Here is a 21,015-nt window from a genome sequence, read left to right as displayed (position 1 = left end):
CCCACAAACACACCACCTTAAATTATCACATACCTAAAAACAGCTTTCCTCTTCACTAGTAAGTTGTTCCCAGCGTGTATGGAGTCTAATGTAGTTGCTTGTAGCCATGATATATATGTGTTTCAGCCTACAGTTTAGACCTAGTGTCTTGTGTATGACCCTCTGTCCTGTGTGACTGTGAATACCAGCATTATCCTCACTCTAATAAGACCTAATTGAATTCCTCAGATTAAGCAAAATTGTAATTAATTTTTGTCCATAAAGATGTTAATAATAATAGGCTGTTTTCAAAGGGACGAGAGAGGCTAGCGACAGATCTTCCATGCGCATCGGGGTCACACAGCAATGGGGGTCTGGAAACACTGGGGGTCACGGAGTTGTGGGGTCACTGAGGTCTGAGGGGGTCACGGAGCTATGAGGGGTCACAGTGTTATGGGTCATATATAGCTATGGAGGTCACAGAGCTAAAAGGGTCACGAACTATGGAGGTTCAGAGAATTATGAGGATGACGGCTGCTTGCTGACCGCACAAGACAGTGTAGGGGACCGCTCAGCTGTCTCCCCCTACAGCTTTACAGCTCCCTTCACTTATACCTATTCTAACCCCTTATCCTAAGTGTCTAAGCTATTATATCCACTTATAATAAGTATCTAAATACATAAAAGTACCAATCCTAAGTATCATATATCTTTGTTCTAGCAGAACAATAACATTCATCATTTTACCAAAATACATGCTTACTGTATATACTAAATTTTATCAAAATCTGAACATACAGTCGGATATTAAATATATATAATACAAATATATAACAGTCCCATCATCACAGCGCCAGACAGCTGGCTCAAGTGCGTCTGGCGATCCTTGTTATGGCATAGTATAAGAAGGTGAATGATCGCCAGGCGGTCATTACGACCGTGTTTGGCCTTGGTGGGCCCCTTGGTGGGCCCCGGAGGCAGGAGTGGTTGGTAAGCACCACCTAGGTAAGGTCTTCCCCCGCCCCCTAAATACCATTCGACAACCACCTTTACAGTATACGAGTAATATCCGGGTACCAGTTGGGTACTGGTTGGATACGTCTGGGTACCAGTTAGGGTACCACCATCTGGAAGAGGTTGTAGCCAACCCGGATAGATGGACATTGAGGAATGACATTAAACAACATGCATGCAGTTTCCTGCTGGCCAAAACCGTGTTTTCCGGGCCACCACCACGAGGACCACTTGTGGAACCCACCAGCCCGCCCTCTCTCAACTATTACGTCGCATTTTGTACGTTATAGTCCCCAACGTACAAATTACAAAATACTATGAAAAGCAGCGACTCGTAAATATCCCCGTTTTCTATGCATCGGATGGTTAGGTCAGGTGGGTTGCTAGGGTTCGTACGTTTTAGATTAGGTTAGAACTTTGTATTGTGTACGTTGTGGAAAATTGAGAGAACGAACTAAACAGCGAACATAAGAGAAGTTTGTGTTTTCTACAAATAACGGGAAACCCTTTTATGTGTATTTTGAATCTATTTGATTGTGGTTACTACTAAATATATATGTACCCCTCTCCCCACTTGGGGGGGGGGGAGTGAATACTCCCCCTTCCCCCCTCGGTGAGGGGGAGGTAGGACAGAGGGTGGTAATTCTTGTTGCTTGCCCCAGCTCCTGGTCCCGGTTGAGAGGCACGTGGCTTGACAATGACTGTAAACAGTTCTTTCGAATTCATGAGCGAAGGTGACCTGTTTACCGTGTGGTTGTTTGTACAAATGATGAACAGGAGCCTCCTTCGTAGACGTATTGTGTTTCAGGAGCTGGTAGTGACAGTATTTTTGAGGCAAATTTTTTACTTCAAAAATTTATTTGAGGGACATTGATGACCAAACAGCACTAGAAGATGAAGAGACGACGACGTTTCGGTCCGTCCTGGACCATTATAAAGTCGTATGTGATGGGAGAGAGATTGATTAATAAAGATTAAACCACCCAAGTTGTTGTTGTTGTTTTAGACTCAGCTACTCGGAACAAAAAAGGTCCAAGCAGCACGGGTTATGGTGAGCCCGTCGTACTCTCCTGGCACAGGAGATGAGCCACCCAAGGGGTTGCACGGGCATGAATAGCCCGTAATGGGAGAGAGAGGATGTTGTTGGTTTAGATTCGGCTACTCGGAACAAAAGGTTTCAAGTAGCATAGGCTATGGTGAGTCCGTAGTGGACTTACCTATCACAGGAGCGGGGCTGTAACGGGAGAGAGATGACTGATGAAGATTAAGCCACCCAAGAGGTGGCACGGGCATGAATAGCCCGTAAAACGGGAGAGATTGATTGATAAAGATTAAGCCATCCAAGAGGTGGCACGGGCATGAATAGCCCGTAAAACGGGAGAGAAGAAGGCACAGGCAATAAATAAGGAGAGTGAGGTGAGGAGAAGGTAAATTTACTTTGAGGGACTTTGTTATAGCGACCCTAAATACAATTATAAGACCTGCTTAGTACAAGACCTGACTAGTACAAGGCTGACTAGTTCAAAATGGGACTATTATAAGGCGTGATTACAAACCCCATGCTATATTTTCTATCACTCAAAGAAATTTGTCATGAGGTGGCAGTTGTTAAACACGCCCTAAATGTCCTGGAGGTCCTCAAGCTCTATAACTATGTTGAATATACATGGAATATTTGTTCTCTTTAGTCTGGAAGTGCTCTGGCAGGGTTTGTGTCTCACCCTCAACACCAGACACTATCTGGAAGACTTTTTGTGACGTGTGTTTTCTGTTTAACATTACAGCCTAGTGTACTATATCCCCCCACTTCTAACACGAAGCCTCTCCATATGCGAACCTTTGAAGGTCTGTGAGTTTTTTGGGGGGGTGGGGGTTTGTAATGGTTCTTCTACTCCAACAACTATGGGGTTTGTTTTTCTTCAATCTTGTGATATGTTCTAAAAGTTCAGGAAAAAAGATGAAGACTTTAGTCTGATACATTTATATTAAGAGCATATTAAAAAGTCTTTGAATTTGTTATTTTAACGAGAGGTCTATAAATACTTATTTGTCATTCCGTATTTCTTGCAAATGAATTTTGTGTTAGATTTTTAACTAAGAAGTTAAATGAAGAAACAGAGAGTGGTGTTGACGACCTCAAGACAAGGCTCGTGGTTCGAGGCTTCTTAACTGTTTCCCATATACTCAGAGCCTACTGGAACAATTTTTTTATATATATATTTTACTTTCGGGAATGACTTAAAGAGATCTTTGGATATATCTTGATATACTGATCCTTTGAACCATCTCACAGCCTATAGAGATGTTTGCGAGAAATCTTGAAATACTGGTCCTTCGACCACCTTTCAGCCTATTGATATGTTTGCGAGAGATCTTAAAATACTGGTCCTTCGAACCATGTCACAGCCGAAAAGAGATGTTTGCGAGAGATGTTCAATAATCTAGCAATGACAGCTGATTGGATGAAGGACAGTCACATTCATCTTACCGACTGACACTAACCACGTTTTAAGATAGTATAAGATAGACATTGCACTCCAGTTAGTCAAGTCACTCTCTGACTTGCATAACCCACACGTCTATACAGACATTCACTACCGGGACTTTGACACTTATATACTTTCAACGAAATACTTATAAAAAGCAATATATATATATATATATATATATATATATATATATATATATATATATATATATATATATATATATATATATATATATATATATATATTGCATTGTTTTCCTAATGTGTAAACCATATGACTAATTAATTAACAGAATAGAACACCATTTCAGTATTTATGGGGCAAACTAACAGGGCCAAAAATATTACAGCTGATAACAAGTAATCTATCAGCTTGATTTCTTAAAATTAACTCAGTCTTAAGAAAAGTTAAAAATAACTAAGATGATAAATATAGACTCTTACAGGAGCCTCCATCTTCGCCTCCATAAGCAGGAGGCCTGGTGTAGGGAGCCTCACACAGGAGGCCTGGTGTAGGGAGCCTCACACAGGAGGCCTGGTGTAGGGAGCCTCACACAGGAGGCCTGGTGTAGGGAGCCTTACACAGGAGGCCTGGTGTAGGGAGCCTCACACAGGAGGCCTGGTGTAGGGAGCCTCACACAGGAGGCCTGGTGTAGGGAGCCTCACACAGGAGGCCTGGTGTGGGGAGCCTCACACAGGAGGCCTGGTGTAGGGAGCCTCGCACAGGAGGCCTGGTGTAGGGAGCCTCACACAGGAGGCCTGGTGTGGGGAGCCTCACACAGGAGGCCTGGTGTAGGGAGCCTCACACAGGAGGCCTGGTGTAGGGAGCCTCACACAGGAGGCCTGGTGTAGGGAGCCTCACACAGGAGGCCTGGTGTAGGGAGCCTCACACAGGAGGCCTGGTGTAGGGAACCTCACACAGGAGGCCTGGTGTAGGGAGCCTCACACAGGAGGCCTGGTGTGGGGAGCCTCACACAGGAGGCCTGGTGTGGGGAGCCTCACACAGGAGGCCTGGTGTGGGGAGCCTCACACAGGAGGCCTGGTGTGGGGAGCCTCACACAGGAGGCCTGGTGTAGAGAGCCTCACACAGGAGGCCTGGTGTGGGGAGCCTCACACAGGAGGCCTGGTGTAGGGAGCCTCACACAGGAGGCCTGGTGTAGGGAGCCTCACACAGGAGGCCTGATACACGAGACCTCTTGCCAGAGACTTCACTGTCTAAATAGTATATACTTTTTGTAACGATGTCGATCATCGTGTATATATTGACGTAATGAACAATTAGTACAATTTAGTACTATTCACAGAGTCCGGGAAACAAATAATAAAATAAAACTAAAAACCAAACTTAAGTATTCTTAGGCCTAGTATAGTGTATTCTTGTACTGTATTAGGCCTCAGATAGCGTGTGTTAGGCCTAGGATAGTTAGGTTAGGCTTTATTAGCAACATAACTATCAAACCTTTTCCGATTTGTCCAAATTCAATAGTACCAAATTCTACTTTTGTCCATTAGGTCAATATATGTACGATGGTCGACATGGTTACTATAAGTACTATGTAAACACGGGGCTGGGCTGGAGGACTCGCCTACAGTCCCCAGACCCTGACACTCATGTCCCAGGAGGAGGTGGCGATGGCGATGCCGCTGTCAGCTACTGCCAGGGACGTGATCCGGTTGTCGTGGCCCTGCATGGTACCTGAGGGAGGCAGAGGACTTGTGAGGGGGCCGGCAAGTAACGCCGCTGGTCACGGAGGTGTTGTGGGGGGACAATGGTACTTACTGATGGGGGCTGGTGTCTGACGTAGGTGTGTGTGTGTGTGCATTCACCTATTTGTGTCTGCTGGATCGAGTGGGTGTGTGGGGTGTGGGCGTGTGGGGTGTGTGCGTGTGGGGGAGGTTTGTGGGTCTGTAGGTGTGTGTACAAAAAACAACGTAAATGGAACTAAACTTCAAGGACCACAAATGGACAAAAAAAAGAGATACACACACAACAATTACACTCTCCAACATTTTATATCAAGCACGGTCCCTAAAAAAACAAAACAAAAAATTCGCGTTCGAACTCCTGGGCACCCAGCAGGAAAACGACTGACTGATCATGTTCTGGCCAAAACATGGCGCTGAATAGCCTAAAGGGTTCCAGTACCAGGTTTACAGCGGGGATATTTATACCGAGAGGAGTACCCGTATCTCGGAGTGTACAGAGAGTTTACTTTAGTCCTGGACTATGTGTAGGACTTGAGTATACTTGCTGGGTGGTACGTAAGCCGTTGTAGTGGCCTTGATAACCTTCCATAGGATGATAAGACCTTAATAACCTTCCAGAGGTTGACAGGCCTTATTACCCCTCCAGAAGTTGACAGGCCTTAATAATCTTCCAGAGGTTGATAGGCTTTGAGAACCATCCAGAGGTTCGTAGGCCTTGCTAACCCTCCAGAGGTTCGTAGGCCTTGCTAACCCTCCAGAGGTTGGCGGGCCACTGCACTGCGCAAAGCGCCTTTAGGCGCTCTGAGAGCTATGCTATTTGTATTTTAATTGAGCTATATTTTAATGTTTTTTGTTAATATTTTCATTACTCTTTGTGTTTTGAAATGGAAATAGTTGAGTTTGGAAACATTTTGACATTAACTTTACCTGAACATTTACAAAAACAACAAAAATATGTCCTTGACAATTGCACTAAGAAGTTTTTGCCGAAAACAGATGTGCAGTGCAGTAGTTAAACCCAACATCAACTTTCACTCATATTTCCTTCTTTTTAATTATGGGACTTCAGGTGACATTTATGCAAGGTTACGTCATTTTTTAATTCTTGACTTTGTCAATATCCTCTATATGCTCAGTAGCGTAGCGGTCTGTTGTGAGACACAGGTTTCTCGCAACCTAATGGTCCAAGGTTTGATTCCTACAAAACAGAAACGTTTGGGTATCGTTGCCTTTCACCCGATGTCTCTGTTCACCTAGTAGTGAATAACTTTCTGGGAGTTGGGCAACTCATGTGGGTTGTATCCTGGGTGAAGGGCTGTAGTTAGCCTTGAGTGACATCAACACGCCTGACGTCGTAGGGAAACCAATGTTTTCTACACCCTATGTTAGCATCCAGGGGCCAGATTCACGAAGCAGTTACGCAAGCACTTACGAACCTGCACATCTTTTCTAAATCTTTGGCGGCTTTGTTTACAATTATTAAACAGTTAATAAGCGCCGAAGCACCAGGAGGCTGTTTATAACAATAACAACAGTTGATTGGCAAGTTTTCACGGTTGTAAAATGTTTAATAAATGTAACCAAAGTCGTCAAAGATTGAGGAAAGATGTACACGTTCGTAAGTACTTGCGTAACTGCTTCGTGAATCTGGGTCCAGAGTCTCCACACGACCCCTAGTGTCTTCATCGATCATCTACAACTCTTCAACATCCTATAAACGACTCCAATATTCTCTAGATGTTAAGTAATTTCTCTAGTGGGTCCTTGCGTGGTCTAGCAGGATGGGGAAGCCTCTAGAAACACTTTGTCGATCAGTTCTCAACTATATTCCCAGATATCTCAAAGTATCTTTTAGATATCCCCCAATACTTTATAGTAGTTTTACTATTTTCTAGACGTCCCATAATTTCGTAAAAAAATATTATATGGACTTTTATTATTTTATAAAAGTTTCCAACGCCATCTAGTAGCCTATCATGTCTACTAAACGCAACTAGTTGACTTTAGTCGTCCATATTATAAATACCATCCCGATATTCTCTAAACGCTCCCAGTATCTACTAGATGCCTCCAATATTCAATTTCTTTCATTATTATACACCCCATACCCATCCCGTGGGCGGTGGTGGAAAGGGCTACAGAGGCACATAATCAGTTCAGGAACTGAACCCATAGTTCGTTTAGCTAAGCAGGTAACAATCTTTTGACGCTAGTTGCACAATTATTAATGTTATATATTCATGTACATATATATACACAATCATTTATATTGAATATATTCCTACAATATTTTTTAGAGACCTACAGTATATTATATGAACATCTCAAAATCTATAGACATCTCCAGTAATCTCTGGACGCCTTCCCCTAGTATTATCTAGATTTTAGATATTAATAAGAGCAGGGGACATCATCAAGACTCTAGGGTAACCATCCCCGTCCCCTGCCCCAGCTTAGAAGCAAGCTTGGGTTTACCTTGGTGCGTGGCCTTAAGGGTGTCCCAGAAGTGGACGGTGTTGTCGTCGGAGCCGCACATGATGTACCTGCCGGAGCTGCTGAGGCCGCAGCAGGTGAAGCCGGAGTTGGCCGTCGGCGGCTTGTACTCCGCTACCTGTTGGTCGCTTCGCAGGTCCCAGAGGCGCGACGTCTTGTCCTCGGAGCCTGACCCCACCACGACGCCAGACGGGTGAAACTGTGTGGGAGTAGGGGAGAGGTGGGGTGAGTGTGGGGTTGTAGTTTGGGGAGGGAATGTTGGGGAAGCGGTGGGGGAGGGAGACAGTGTGGGGATAGATCTGGGAATAACAGGGAGATTGCTACACTGGATAAGGGATTATCTACAAGGCAGAAAAGGTCAGGTGTATTACCAGGGATACATGTCTGAGGAACGGATGTTTCAGTTAGATACCCCCAAGGGGGAGTTTTAAGTCCCACCTTATTCAGGCTGCCGGTGTATTTGCAACCCGTCCTCTTAAAAATAACGTCACTTTTGGCTCGTATGCGCACTATGGCCAAATTTGGACGTAATTTGAAATGAAATCCATTCACAAAAGTGACGTTCTGTTCCGTTTTCTATTTGAGTCGTCCGGCGTACGCGCAGAGGTTAGGAGAGGGCACTTTAAATTAACGTTTTTCATAACGTTTTGAAACTTTATGAGAATTTCCTGCCCACCTAACCTATCAGAGGACCCTTAACTTACTGTTGTTGAAAAAAAAAATCCCAAATTTATTTTCATATTTTTTTCAATTTCAAATTACGTCCAAATTCGGCCATACGGGCAAACGGCCAAAAGCGACGTTCTTTTTAAGAGGACAGGTTGGTATTTGATCTTCCGGTCTCTCCTGTCTTCGATCTTCTTTTTGGTGGCTGACGATGGGTTAGTGTGGCGTGTGACCGATGTATTCCTTGTGGAGGTTCTGTTAGCCAGGTTCGAAGGGGGTGCTGGAGGCTGCGTCCAAGGGGAGTCTTCTCAGTGAAGGTCTCTAGGATTCAAAAGATGGGGTTCGATCCTGCTGAGGCTTGAAATATCACTGGAAGTGGGGATGCGTGTGGCCAGAGATGGTTTGGGAATAGATGTCTGTTTTTTTTCCATTCCGCCTAGTTTTTTCCCAAGCAACGAGCCGTCCTTCCCACAACTCAACTGAAGCCTTAACGTCCTGTTTTTTTTTACACAACACAATAAACTCGTCGCGTAATATCGAATTCTTTACCTAAACTGGTCTAAAAGTTGTGAATGGAGGTGGCTTTCACGACGTCTTCTTTCAGTACATTCGACTTGTTGACCACCTGTACAGGGTACGAGTTTCTCTTACATTTCTTCGACTCTTTTATGTTTCTAACTTCCATTTATTTCCTCATGTCCAACTTTATCTCAATTTAAAGACACTATCCTTGTTCATTGTCTCTATTCCTCTCAATATTTTGTACATGGTGGTCATGTCTTGTCTGCTGCTTCTCTCCACTAGAGTTATGATACCTACTTCCCTTAACCTATCCTTATAGCTTAATCCTCGTAGTCCTGGCACTAATCTTGTTACAAACTTTTGTACTTTTTAAGTTTTCGATTTATGCTTCACACGGTGCGGATTCCTGGCCGGTGCTGCATATTCCAGTATGGGTCTAACATTGCCTGGGTAGATTGCCTTGAAAGAGTCCTGATTTTAGGTTTGTATGTGAAATTCAAATGTTTGCCAGCTAATCATGTGCTACGTCGGATCATGAGGGAGCCGATCGGCCGAGGGGACAGCACACTGGACTTGTGATCCTGTGGTCCCGGGTTCGATCCCGGCTGCCGGCGAAAAACAATGGACAGAGTTTCTTTCACCCTATGCCCCTGATACCTAGCAGTAAAATAGGTACCTGGGTGTTAATCAGCTGTCACGGGCTGCTTCCTGGGGGTGGAGGCCTGGTCGAGGACCGGGCCGCGGGGACACTAAAGCCCCGAAATCATCTCAAGATAACCTCAAGATACGTACCCAGCTTATGTGTGCCTCTGGCGTTAGTGTTGAAATTGTGTCCACTCCTAAATCTCTTTCTCTTTCCGATTCCTATAGTTGTCTTGTTATAGCAGCGCTTGCTGACCTGGGTCCGTGGGACTAGTGCTGAGTGTTGTATTGTGCGCTATGAAAACAATAACCACTTATATATGTTATTATCAACTGTTTTCACTGAGAATAACAATGCAGGGCTTGTAACATATTGTATAGATAGTACAGATTTGTCTTGTATAGGCTTGTATAGATTTGTGGCAGCAATGGCTACTGTTAATGTTGCTAGTTCTGTCTACTTTTTTGAAGGTGGGATGATGCCTACTTTCCCACAGGTGGGAACGTGGCTGGAAAAGGGAGACTGAGAACCATAAGGTTGTGAACCACTGGCTGAAGGTGTTCATACCTTCTGATCTCCTTTCTTCCATTCTCATCTTCATTAGTTTACACTTGAATTGGGATTGAATTCTAATGTCCATTTCTTTGCTCACTCCTGGAATTTGTCAAGGTCTTCCTGTAGTGCTCCTTCGTTTTCGCATTCCTCGTTAGCTTTGCGTCATCTGCAGTGACATGAACAAGCTCACTTTCCTGACGTTTTCAGTGAGAATTCTTCTTGTCTCCTCAGCCTGATCACATGATCTCTTACTACTGCATTTGCCACAACGTCGTTCTCAAATCAGCCCATCCTCTCAAGTTGCCACAACAGACAATAAATGGTGTACTCAAACATCCGAAACTAACCTAACCAATCCAATCGACCCACGCACAGAAGACGTGAATGTTTGTGAGCTGCTACGAGTCATAATTCATCACATTTTACGCAGTGAGAATTTTGATGTAAAAATTCGATGTATTATTTGAGAGGACAGTTTGTTCAAATTGCCTCTCAGCTTTCCCCCCTGGATCTGATATATTCATTTATGGTTCTCATCAGTGCCGTGCTATTGTCCTCTGTTTCTTGTTCTGTACACTTTTTCCATTCTTTTTTATCCTTTCCTTAACTTCCCTGCATTGCCTATTGAGCAGGAGGTTTACTTTGCATTTCATTTCCATTTCCTTTTTAAATGGGGGATGAAGTGTTTTGTGGCATCCACACTTTTCTGGGCTACGAATTCCATAAACTGATTTAGTGTCTCCCTTTCCTATTTTTCTCCCATTGGATTTCACTCAGTAAGTTCCTCAGCCTCCTGCAGTACCCACGTCTACACTCTCTCATTTTCCTCAACGTGTTTCTTAGGCTAACCGACGCCTTTAGTTCCCCAGTGCCCTCAAGCAGCGTAATGCAGTTGTCACTAGCGCCATAATGCAGTTGTCACTAGCGCCATAATGCAGTTGTCACTAGCGCCATAATGCAGTTGTCACTAGCGCCATAATGCAGTTGTCACTAGCGCCATAATGCAGTTGTCACTAGCGCCATAATGCAGTTGTCACTAGCGCCATAATGCAGTTGTCACTAGCGCCATAATGCAGTTGTCACTAGCGCCATAATGCAGTTGTCACTAGCTGACAGCACGCTGGACTTGTGATCCTGTAGTCCTGGGTTCGATCCCAGGCGCCGGCGAGAAACAATGGGCAGAGTTTCTTTCACCCTATGCCCCTGTTACCTAGCAGTAAAATAGGTACCTGGGTGTTAGTCAGCTGTCACGGGCTGCTTCCTGGGGGTGGAGGCCTGGTCGAGGACCGGGCCGCGGGGACACTAAGCCCCGAAATCATCTCAAGATAACCTCAAAAAGATAGAGCCCCTCTGGCTCTGGTAGAGTGTAGATTACCATAGATCTTTCTCTTTCCAATTCCTGCCTAATTGGGTTGTTACAGCCCCTGTCACTGTTGTCTTAATTATCCCTTTCCCTTCTAAGGCCTTCTGCTCTTTTACATAAGAATTCATGTGGCCTTATCCTCAATATCGCATTATATTATATACCTGTTTCATTCTCTCCTCCGCTGCATGACTTAATTTCTTTGCTCTCTTTTTTTCCACTTCCACCATCTTTATTTCCTCTCTTATCACATTTTTTTCTTGTAACTTAATAGCTTCAAGGTTGCTAGGCAGAGTTTATAATTCCTGGAAAGTTTAACCTTCAAGTTTTAAATGACCTCGTTCCTTTTTTTTGTACTCTCGTGTATTTCCTGAAATTGTCTTCCTAGTTGTCTTATCTCTTCTTATTCAATCCTTATGCAATTTTACATTGTCCCTTAATAGTTCATCCACACTTTCTAAAAGTTCTGTTATGGAACTTGTGTTCTTCAGCTCCTCCTTATTCGGTAGTGTGCCCGACTTCGTCACTGGCGAAGTCGGAGAAAAGGAGGAAGCAATGTTCAAGGAATTTAGGGAAGAGAGGCTAAGTTGGAGCGCAATGTTGTAGGCTTGAGAGGTGGAGTTAGGGTCCAGGGGCCAGATTCACGAAGCAGTTCCTCAACCACTTACGAACCTGTACATCTTTTCTCAATCTTTGGCGGCTCTGTTTACGCTTATTAAACAGTTAATGAGCTCCGAAGCACCAGGAGGCTGTTTATAACAACAACAATAGTTGATTGGCAAGTTTTCATGCGTGTAAACTGTTTAATAAATGTAACCAAAGGTGTTAAAGATTGAGGAAAGATGTACACGTTCGTAAGTACTTGCGTAACTGCTTCGTGAATCTGGCCCCAGATGAGTCGAAGCTTACGGGGAAGAGAGAGAGAGAGAGAGAGAGAGAGAGAGAGAGAGAGAGAGAGAGAGAGAGAGAGAGAGAGAGAGAGAGAGGGAGAGTGGAGCGAGAATATAAGAAGTAGGAAAATATAGATCAGGTGGATCATTACCATACGACCCAGACTTACTTGATCCGGATCCCAACACCCTCCAGACCTAACTTACGCAAACGGAGTTGACGTCGGAAGTGTGGCCCCAGAAGGTCTGCTTGCAGGTCTTGGTGTCCCTCAGGTCCCAGACCTTGATGGTGCGGTCCACAGACCCGGTGACGAAGCAGCTCTGGTCGGGAGCCAGGCTCATGGTGGCTACGTCACCGCTGTGGCCGAAGAACTCGTTCACCTTTTTGCCTGTTTTCACGTCCCAGTGGATCCTGCAGTGGAGCGAGGGAGATGGGTGGGTGTAGATATATCTCACACACACACACACACACACACACACACACACACACACACACACACACACACACACACACACACACACACACACACACACACACACACACACACAGGCCTCGTAGCCTGGTGGATAGCGCGCAGGACTCGTAATTCTGTGGCGCGGGTTCGATTCCCGCACGAGGCAGAAACAAATGGGCAAAGTTTCTTTCACCCTAAGTGCCCCTGTTACCTAGCAGTAAATAGGTACCTGGGAGTTAGTCAGCTGTCACGGGCTGCTTCCTGGGGTGTGTGTGTGTGGTGTGGAGAGAAAAAAAAAAAAAAAAAAAAAAGTAGTTAGTAAACAGTTGATTGACAGTTGAGAGGCGGGCCGAAAGAGCAAAGCTCAACCCCCGCAAAACACAACTAGTAAACACACACACACACACACACACACACACACACACACACACACACACACACACACACACACACACACACACACACACACACACACACACACACACAGTAGTTTCAAAGCGTTATATGACAAAGAGTGCTGGGAAGACGGGACACCACGAGCGTAGCTCTCATCCTGTAACTACACTTAGGTAATTACACTTAGGTAATTACACACACACACACACAGTTGTTGCATGGAAGTGACTTTTCCTCAGGAAGCAGCTAGATGTACGAGCCGACTGATGGAGCAAAAAAGAGCGGTAGTAATAGTTGGCATTAGGGAGCAAACAGGGACCGGTCCAGCGGAGTGGAGAGACAAGGACAAAAACAAAGTTAATGAGATCCTTAAAGGGGTAATGATGGAGAGAGCTGTCCAGAATATTGAAAAGGTTTTCAGCCTCTGAGATGAGGCTGAAATGAGAAACCCATGGTTTAATCAGAGATGTAGGCTAGCTAAACAGAAAAGTAAAAGGGCGTGGAGAAACTATAGAAATAACAGGACACTTGAGTGCAGAGAAAGACACCAGAGTGCCAGGAATGACTATGTGAGGTTGAGAAGAGAGGCAGAGAGGCAATACGAAAACGATATCGCAAGCAAGGCAAAGACTCAGCCTAAATTGTTCCACAGCCACATCAAGAGAAAAACAACAGTAAAGGAACAGGTAATGAAATTGAGGATAGGGGCAGACAGACTCACTGCAAACGACAGGAAGTGTGCGATGAACTGAATAAGAAATTCCAGGTCTTCACATTAGAGCAAGGAGAAGTTCCAGATATAAGAGAGGGAATAGATAGCCTGGAACCACTAGAAGAGTTTTAGATTACAAGTGGGTATGTAAGGAAGCTTTTGCTAAAGTTGGATGTGACAAAGGCTATAGGCCCAGAAGGAATCTCTCCTTGGATACTAAAGGAAGGAACAGAAGCACTGTGCCTGCCACTCTCCATAGTGTATAACAAATCACTGGTAACAGGGGAACTGCCAAAAATTTGGAAGACGGCTAATGTAGTCCCGATATACAAGAAGGGGGATAGACAGGAGGCACTGAACCACAGGCCAGTGTCCCTGACTTGCATACCATGCAAGCTGATGGAGAAGATTGTGCGAAAAAAGCTAATGGAACATCTGGAGCGAAGGAACTTTGTAGCAGAGCATCAACATGAGTTCAAGGATGGTATGTCCTGCCTCACAGGATTAATTGAATTCTATGACCAGACAACAAAAATCAGGCAAGAAAGGTAAGGGTGGGCAGACTGCATACTTGTTTTATTGTCATACAGCCTTTGACACAGTACCACACAAGAGGCTAGTGAAAAAGCTGGAGATGCAGGCAGGAGTGAAAGGGAAGGTACTCCATTGGATAAGGGAGTACCTAAGCAACAGAAGACAGCGAGTCACTGTGAAGGGTGAGGTCTCAGATTGGCGAGACGTCACCAGTGGAGTCCCGAAGGATTCAGTCTTTGGACCTATACTGTTTCTGATATATGTAAATGATCTCCCAGAGGGAACAGAATCGTTCCTCTCCTTGTCTATCACAGATTAAGAAAGTAATTAGAAACAGAACAATGCAAAAGATGTACAGTGACCACAACACAGCAGTTGCAACATCAGGATCTGCGGGTTGGTACAAGAATTCAACCAACTACGAACCACTTAGTTTGATGAAAGGGAGCAGTAGAACAATAGAAGTACACTTACATCGCATCAGGCTTGGATACCCATGTGCATGGGAAATAGGCTTACAGGTTCCGGAAGATGAGAGGAAATGTCAGCACTGTGGAGAAATGCCCGACAGACCACTGGAACATTATCTAACACAGTGCACAGTTACAAACCCATTAAGATTTCAACTTAGATTCAACATAGCAGAAGAAGTTGTTAAACACTCATGGCAAAATCTTACTGAAGCGACCTATACGAGTCATAAATACTCACACTCCGCCCAAGTAAAACAGAAACAAGCAACACTTAGTGGGCCAGCCAGAGGCTTAGGGCCCGCCCAGGAATATCCCGGCAAAAAAAGAAAAAAGAAAAAAGAAAAAAAAAAAGTTCCTCTCCTTTTTTACTAATGATGCAAAAATTATGAGGAGGATTAAAACAGAGGAAGATAGTAGAAGGCTACAAGATGACCTAGATAGACTGAATGAATGGTCCAACAAATGGCTGCTAAAGTTCAACCCGAGTAAATGCAAGGTGGAAACTAGGCGGTGGAAACAGGAGGCTAGACACAGGATACAGAATAGGAGATGAAGTACTTCATGAAACGGACAAAGAAAGATCTAGGAGTTGATATCACATCAAACCTGTCTCCTGAAGCCCACATAAAAAGAATAACATCGGCGGCGTATGCGAGGCTGGCTAACATCAGAACAGCCTTCAGGAACCTGTGTAAGGAATCATTCAGAACCTTGTATAGCGCATGTGTAAGACCAATCCTGGAGTATGCGGCCTCAGCATGGAGCCCGTACCTTGTCAAGCACAAGACGAAGCTGGAAAAAGTTCAGAGGTATGCCACTAGACTAGTCCCAGAACTAAGAGGCATGAGTTATGAGGAAAAACCGCGTGAAATGCACCTCACGACAATGGAAGACAGAAGAGTAAGGGGAGACATGATCACTACTTACAAAATTCTCAGAGTAATTGACAGGGTAGGTAAGGATAAACTGCATAACACGGGTGGTACGCGAACAAGGGGACACAGGTGGAGACTGAGTACCCAAATGAGCCACAGGGACATTAGGAAGAACTTTTACAGTGTCAGAGTAGTTAACAGATGGAATGCATTAGGCAGTGATGTGGTGGAGGCTGACTCTATACACAGTTTCAAGTGTAGATATGATAGAGCCCAGTAGGCTCAGGAACCTGTACATCAATTGATTGACGGTTGAGAGGCGGGACCAAAGAGTCGGAGCTCAACCCCCCGCAAACACAACTAGGTGAGTACACACCGAGAAGAGTGTCGCAAGCGAATACTAAACCATAAAAAAGTGAAGCGAGTGAATTATTTCCAATTGTTTTTCCCTCTGGCTGGGAGCTGGGTGGGGGGTGGGGGGGGGGGGACTTGCCAGTCAAACTGCCTAGTCATTGTAATCACGAACATCTCATAAAAACTGGCGTAGTTTGCAAGCCTGATTGCTGGCGTATCGTCCATGTATTATCCACATGTTCTACTGGTCGTAAACCTCATACACAAGGTGGTTCTCTGGAGGGCGGGATCCATCCGTTTGGTTCCTTATGAATCTTCAACCTGAAGAAAACGGGAAATTATCTGTAGCAAGTTCACCCTTGAGTCTTCCAGTTCAATCCAGTGCCTCTCCAGTGCCTGCCAGTTCGTCCCAGTGCTTCCCAGTTCACCACATCGTTTTTCAAAGTCTCCATTCCTCAGATCTGCGCCCCAGTTCACAACTATTGTCTCCCCCCTCCCCCCCCCCCACCCGCCACCAACCCCCAACCTCTCGCCAGTATTATCTCCTCCACCCACATTCAAGTAAAAAAAAAGAACAAAAACCGGGAACTCCCCCACCCCCCCTTCCTCATAACCCCCCCCCTCTCTCCCACCCCTCCAAGCCCCTCCCTCACTCCACTTAGCCCCTCCGCACCCCCACATCCCCACCCTACTAAGCCTCTCTTTCATGTCATCTACATCCTACATCACACAGCCTCGCCTCACGCTCCCCGTATCCACCTGCAGCAGCAGCAGCAGCAGCAGCAGTAGCAGCAGTAGCAGCAGTAGCAGCAGCAGTAGCAGAAAAAGTCAGAAGAAAGAAGTCAGTTGAAAAACCAAGACTGAGGCGTCTCCTCCCAACACCTAAACAGCGTAGGGGTGGGTCTGGTAGCTGAGTGGACAGCGCGCAGGACTCGTAATTCTGTGGTTCTATTCCTGGACCAGGTAGAAACAAATGGGCAAAGTTTTTTTCGCCCAGAATGGCCCTGGTACCTAGCAGTAAATAGGTACCTGGGAGTTAGACAGCTGTTACGGAGCTGCTTCCTGGGTGTGTTTGTGTGGGGGTGGGGGATTAGTTAGTAGATAGTAACAGTTGATTGATAGCTGAGAGGCGGGCCGAAAGAGCAAAGCTCAACCCCCGCAAGCACAACTAGGTGAATACATCTAGGTGACTACAACTAGGTGAATACATCTAGTTGACTACAACTAGGTGAATACATCTAGGTGACTACAACTAGGTGAATACATCTAGTTGACTACAACTAGGTGAATACATCTAGGTGACTACAACTAGGTGAATACATCTAGTTGACTACAACTAGGTGAATACATCTAGTTGACTACAACTAGGTGACTACAACTAGGTGACTACAACTAGGTGACTACAACTAGTTGACTACAACTAGGTGAATACACACGACGCTGGGTGCTCTCCACCTCACGTCAAGGCCTGGCACAGACCGCTCGAGCCCGCCCAGCCTACCACGCCGCCGCCCAGACACACGGCACAATAACAAAAACCAGGATCAAGATTCCAGAAAAATACCCGACGCCAACCCGCGCTGGAGAGGCCACCGAACTGTTTAGCCTTGTGTCTTTGGACATAGAAGCGAATCACCCGCCTTGCTCCTCTCTCACACCACCTTACTACACAGCCGCTCCCTCTGATGACCCAAAGCTACCCAAAGCTACCAAAAGCTACCCAAAGCTACCAAAAGCTACTCAAAGCTACCCAAAGTTATTCAAAGCTACTCAAAGCTACTCAAAGCTACCCAAAGTTATTCAAAGCTACTCAAAGCGACTCAAAGCTACCCAAAGCTACTCAAAGCAACTCAAAGCTACTCAAAGCTACCCAAAGCCTCCTGGCATTACGTAAGTAATGAACAACTATGATATATTCACTTACTATAATGTTGATGCTGAATGTAGAACGTGAAAAAAAATTTTTTTAACTCTGAAATAATATCTTTTATAACGAATTTAGACAAAACTAAGTGGCAGGTGACGCCACAGAAAGTCGACGATCCAAGCGACAATGTTGTGGCTTTGGGAAATTAGAAGGACCCAATTTCGTTATAAAATGATATTATTTCAGAGTACAGATATGTTTCTTTCCCTGTTCTACATTCAGCACCAACATTATAGTGAGTAAATATATCACAGTTCTTGATTACTTACGTAATGCTAGGAAGCTTTGGGTAATAAGACGGACCCGCGCCACCTAATCCCTCACTAGCACAACTAAACCCTCCTTCACGTGCAGGCGATGAGTCACAATAACGTGGCTAAAGTATGTTGACCAGACCACACACTAGAAGGTGAAGGGACGACGACGTTTCGGTCCGTCCTGGACCATTCTCAAGTCGATTGTGACTTGTGACCCTCCTTCACTCAACGTAGCCTCTCTTTCAACCACCTGGTCCCTCCCTCACCCCTCCCTCACCCCAGCTAGCCCCAACACTTACACCTTCATGTCCCCTGAGCCGGTGATCAGGTTGTTGTCGTCAAGGAAGCGCATTGAGGAGAGAAAGCCTTCGTATCCCATCATCTCTCGAGCGATCTTGGCGGCGCCCGTCGAGTCTCTGTTGTTGAGGTCGTGGACCGTGCACTGGTTGTCCATGCCTCCGCTGGCTGTCGGGGAGGGTGGAGGGGAAGCATCAGAAGAACCTCACGGCCCAAATGGTTGAGTAACTTTACATCCCTCCCTCCTATCCAACCTCTCATCCCCACATGTGATGGCCTCACATACCTTCCATCTCCTGTTGTTGTTGTTATAGATTCAGCTACTCGGAACAAGTTCCAAGTAGCACGGGCTATGGTGAGCCCGTAACGTACCTGGCACAGGAGCGGGGCTGTGTCTCGTCCATTAGCTACATGAGGACAAGAGGCCGGGATAGGCCTCAGGGAAGGAAAGGGATATGAGGACAAAAGGCTGGGATAGGCCTTAGCGAAGGAATGGTCCCCCAAGTATGGGATCGAACCCTGACCTGTAAGAAGCGAGTTCGTCGCTGACTCGACCCGTCCAAGTGGATACATGAATCTAGAAGACCACATATAAGATTCATGTTAACTAGGAATAGAAAATTCCTGTCATAAACGTACAAAAAGTTAAGATTCATGAAATATGTTCAACTTCAAGTTAGTTGATCGAGTTAATAAAATGCATTCCAGGAGGATACAGTTGTTTAGGCTATTTCTATACTCTCCTGTGGAATAGAAATATTTTTTGGGGAGGAGAGGAAAGGAAAGGAAAGGAAAGGAAAGGAAAGGGCAGGAAAGGAAAGGAAAGGAAAGGAAAGGAAAGGAAAGGAAAGGACAGGAAAGGAAGGGAAAGGAAGGAAAGGAAAGGAAAGGACAGGAATGGAAAGGAAAGGAAAGGAAAGGAAATGAAAGGAAGGGAAAGGACAGGAAAGGAAGGGAAAGGACAGGAAAGGACAGGAAAGGAAGGGAAAGGAAAGGAAAGGAAAGGAAAGGAAAGGAAAGGAAAGGAAAGGAAAGGACAGAAAAGGAAAGAAAAGGAAAGGACAGGAAAGGAAGGGAAAGGACAGGAAAGGAAGGGAAAGGAAAGGAAAGGAAAAGAAAGGAAAGGACAGGAAAGGAAGGGAAAGGAAAGGAAAGGACAGAAAAGGAAAGGAAAGGAAAGGAAAGAAAAGGAAAGGACAGGAAAGGAAAGGACAGGAAAGGAAAGGAAAGGAAAGGAAAGAAAGGGAAAGGACAGGAAAGGAAAGAAAAGGAAAGGACAGGAAAGAAAAGGAAAGGAAAGGAAAGGAAAGGAAAGGAAGGGAAATGAAAGGAAAGGAAAGGAAAGGAAAGGAAAGGAAAGGAAGGGAAAGGAATGGAAAGGAAGGGAAAGGAAATGAAAGGAAAGGAAAGGAAAGGAAAGGAAAGGAAAGGAAAGGAAAGAAAAGGAAAGGAAGGGAAAGGAAAGGAAAGGAAAGGAAAGGAAAGGAAGGGAAAGGAAAGGAAAGGAAAGGAAAGGAAAGGACAGGAAAGTAAAGGAAAGGAAAGGAAAGGAAAGGACAGGAAAGAAAAGGAAAGGAAAGGAAAGGAAGGGAAAGGAAAGGAAAGGAAGGGAAAGGACAGGAAAGGAAAGGAAAGGAAAGGAAAGGAAAGGAAAGGAAAGGAAAGGACAGGACAGGACAGGAAGGGAAAAAAGAAGAGAAGCGGCAAAGGATACTTTAAAACTCGTTCAGAAAATAAGGTCAACCAGAGTGAGGTCACTTGATGACCCAGGGGGGGTCAGGGGTCAGCTACCTGACCTCAGTACACCTGGTGGCTGCTGGGTGCATTCCAATTATCCCAGGACGGTCAGTGGGATCCAAATCAATTTGTAATAGGTTTAGCCTATCAAACCTTTTTGATTGTGCATTGTTTTCTTGACATAATCGACTAGACTCGGCGGGTGTTCTATAGAAGATGAATGAATGGGTTATACCAATGATCAAAATAAGGAATTAGAGGTCACGATATGTTATTGCGAGGTCACGTAGGTCAATGGTAGGTCACAAAGGGAGACAGAAGGCAAAAGATATCACTGGAGGTGTAATTATGAGGATAGGTCATGTGATTGAAAGTCAGAGTATAAGTGAAAGTCAAAGTATAAGTGAAAGTCAGTGTATGAGTGAAAGTCAATGTATGAGTGAATGCCATGAGTGAAGATCATATGAGTGGCGGTCAAAGTATGAGTAGAGGTCAAAATATGAGTAGATGTCAAAGTATGAGTGGAAGTCAAAATATTAGTGGACGTCAAAGTATGAGTGAAGGCCAAAGTGTGAGTATAGGTCAAAATATGAGTGCAGGTCAAAATATGAGTGCAGGTCAAAATATGAGTGCAGGTCAAAATATGAGTGCAGGTCAAAATATGAGTGCAAGTCAAAA

At 45.0% G+C, this 21,015-nt stretch overlaps 1 protein-coding gene and 1 long non-coding RNA gene across 2 annotated transcripts in view; one reads left to right on the top strand and one right to left on the bottom strand.

Annotated features, from left to right (window-relative positions):
• Window positions 1-5,154, top strand: part of LOC138364899 (uncharacterized) — a 52,547-nt gene extending 47,393 nt beyond the window's left edge. Inside the window, exon 3 of the long non-coding RNA XR_011228617.1 lies at window positions 4,994-5,154. This is a non-coding gene — a long non-coding RNA (uncharacterized lncRNA). The remainder of the gene's footprint in view (window positions 1-4,993) is intronic.
• Gbeta76C (guanine nucleotide-binding protein subunit beta-2) overlaps window positions 2,411-21,015 on the bottom strand; it is a 64,923-nt gene continuing 46,318 nt past the window's right edge. Inside the window, exons 5-8 of the mRNA XM_069324974.1 lie at window positions 18,603-18,768; window positions 12,528-12,732; window positions 7,664-7,880; window positions 2,411-5,177 (exon numbers count right to left, since the gene is read on the bottom strand). Coding sequence (XP_069181075.1) covers window positions 5,068-5,177; window positions 7,664-7,880; window positions 12,528-12,732; window positions 18,603-18,768 — 698 coding nt within the window. The 3' untranslated portion in view covers window positions 2,411-5,067. The remainder of the gene's footprint in view (window positions 5,178-7,663; window positions 7,881-12,527; window positions 12,733-18,602; window positions 18,769-21,015) is intronic.

The sequence above is a fragment of the Procambarus clarkii genome, chromosome 15 (assembly GCF_040958095.1).
Source record: "Procambarus clarkii isolate CNS0578487 chromosome 15, FALCON_Pclarkii_2.0, whole genome shotgun sequence".
Classification (NCBI taxonomy): Eukaryota; Metazoa; Arthropoda; class Malacostraca; order Decapoda; family Cambaridae; genus Procambarus; species Procambarus clarkii.
Note: the sequence above shows the minus strand (reverse complement) of the source record. Positions and strands in the feature narration are given on the sequence as shown.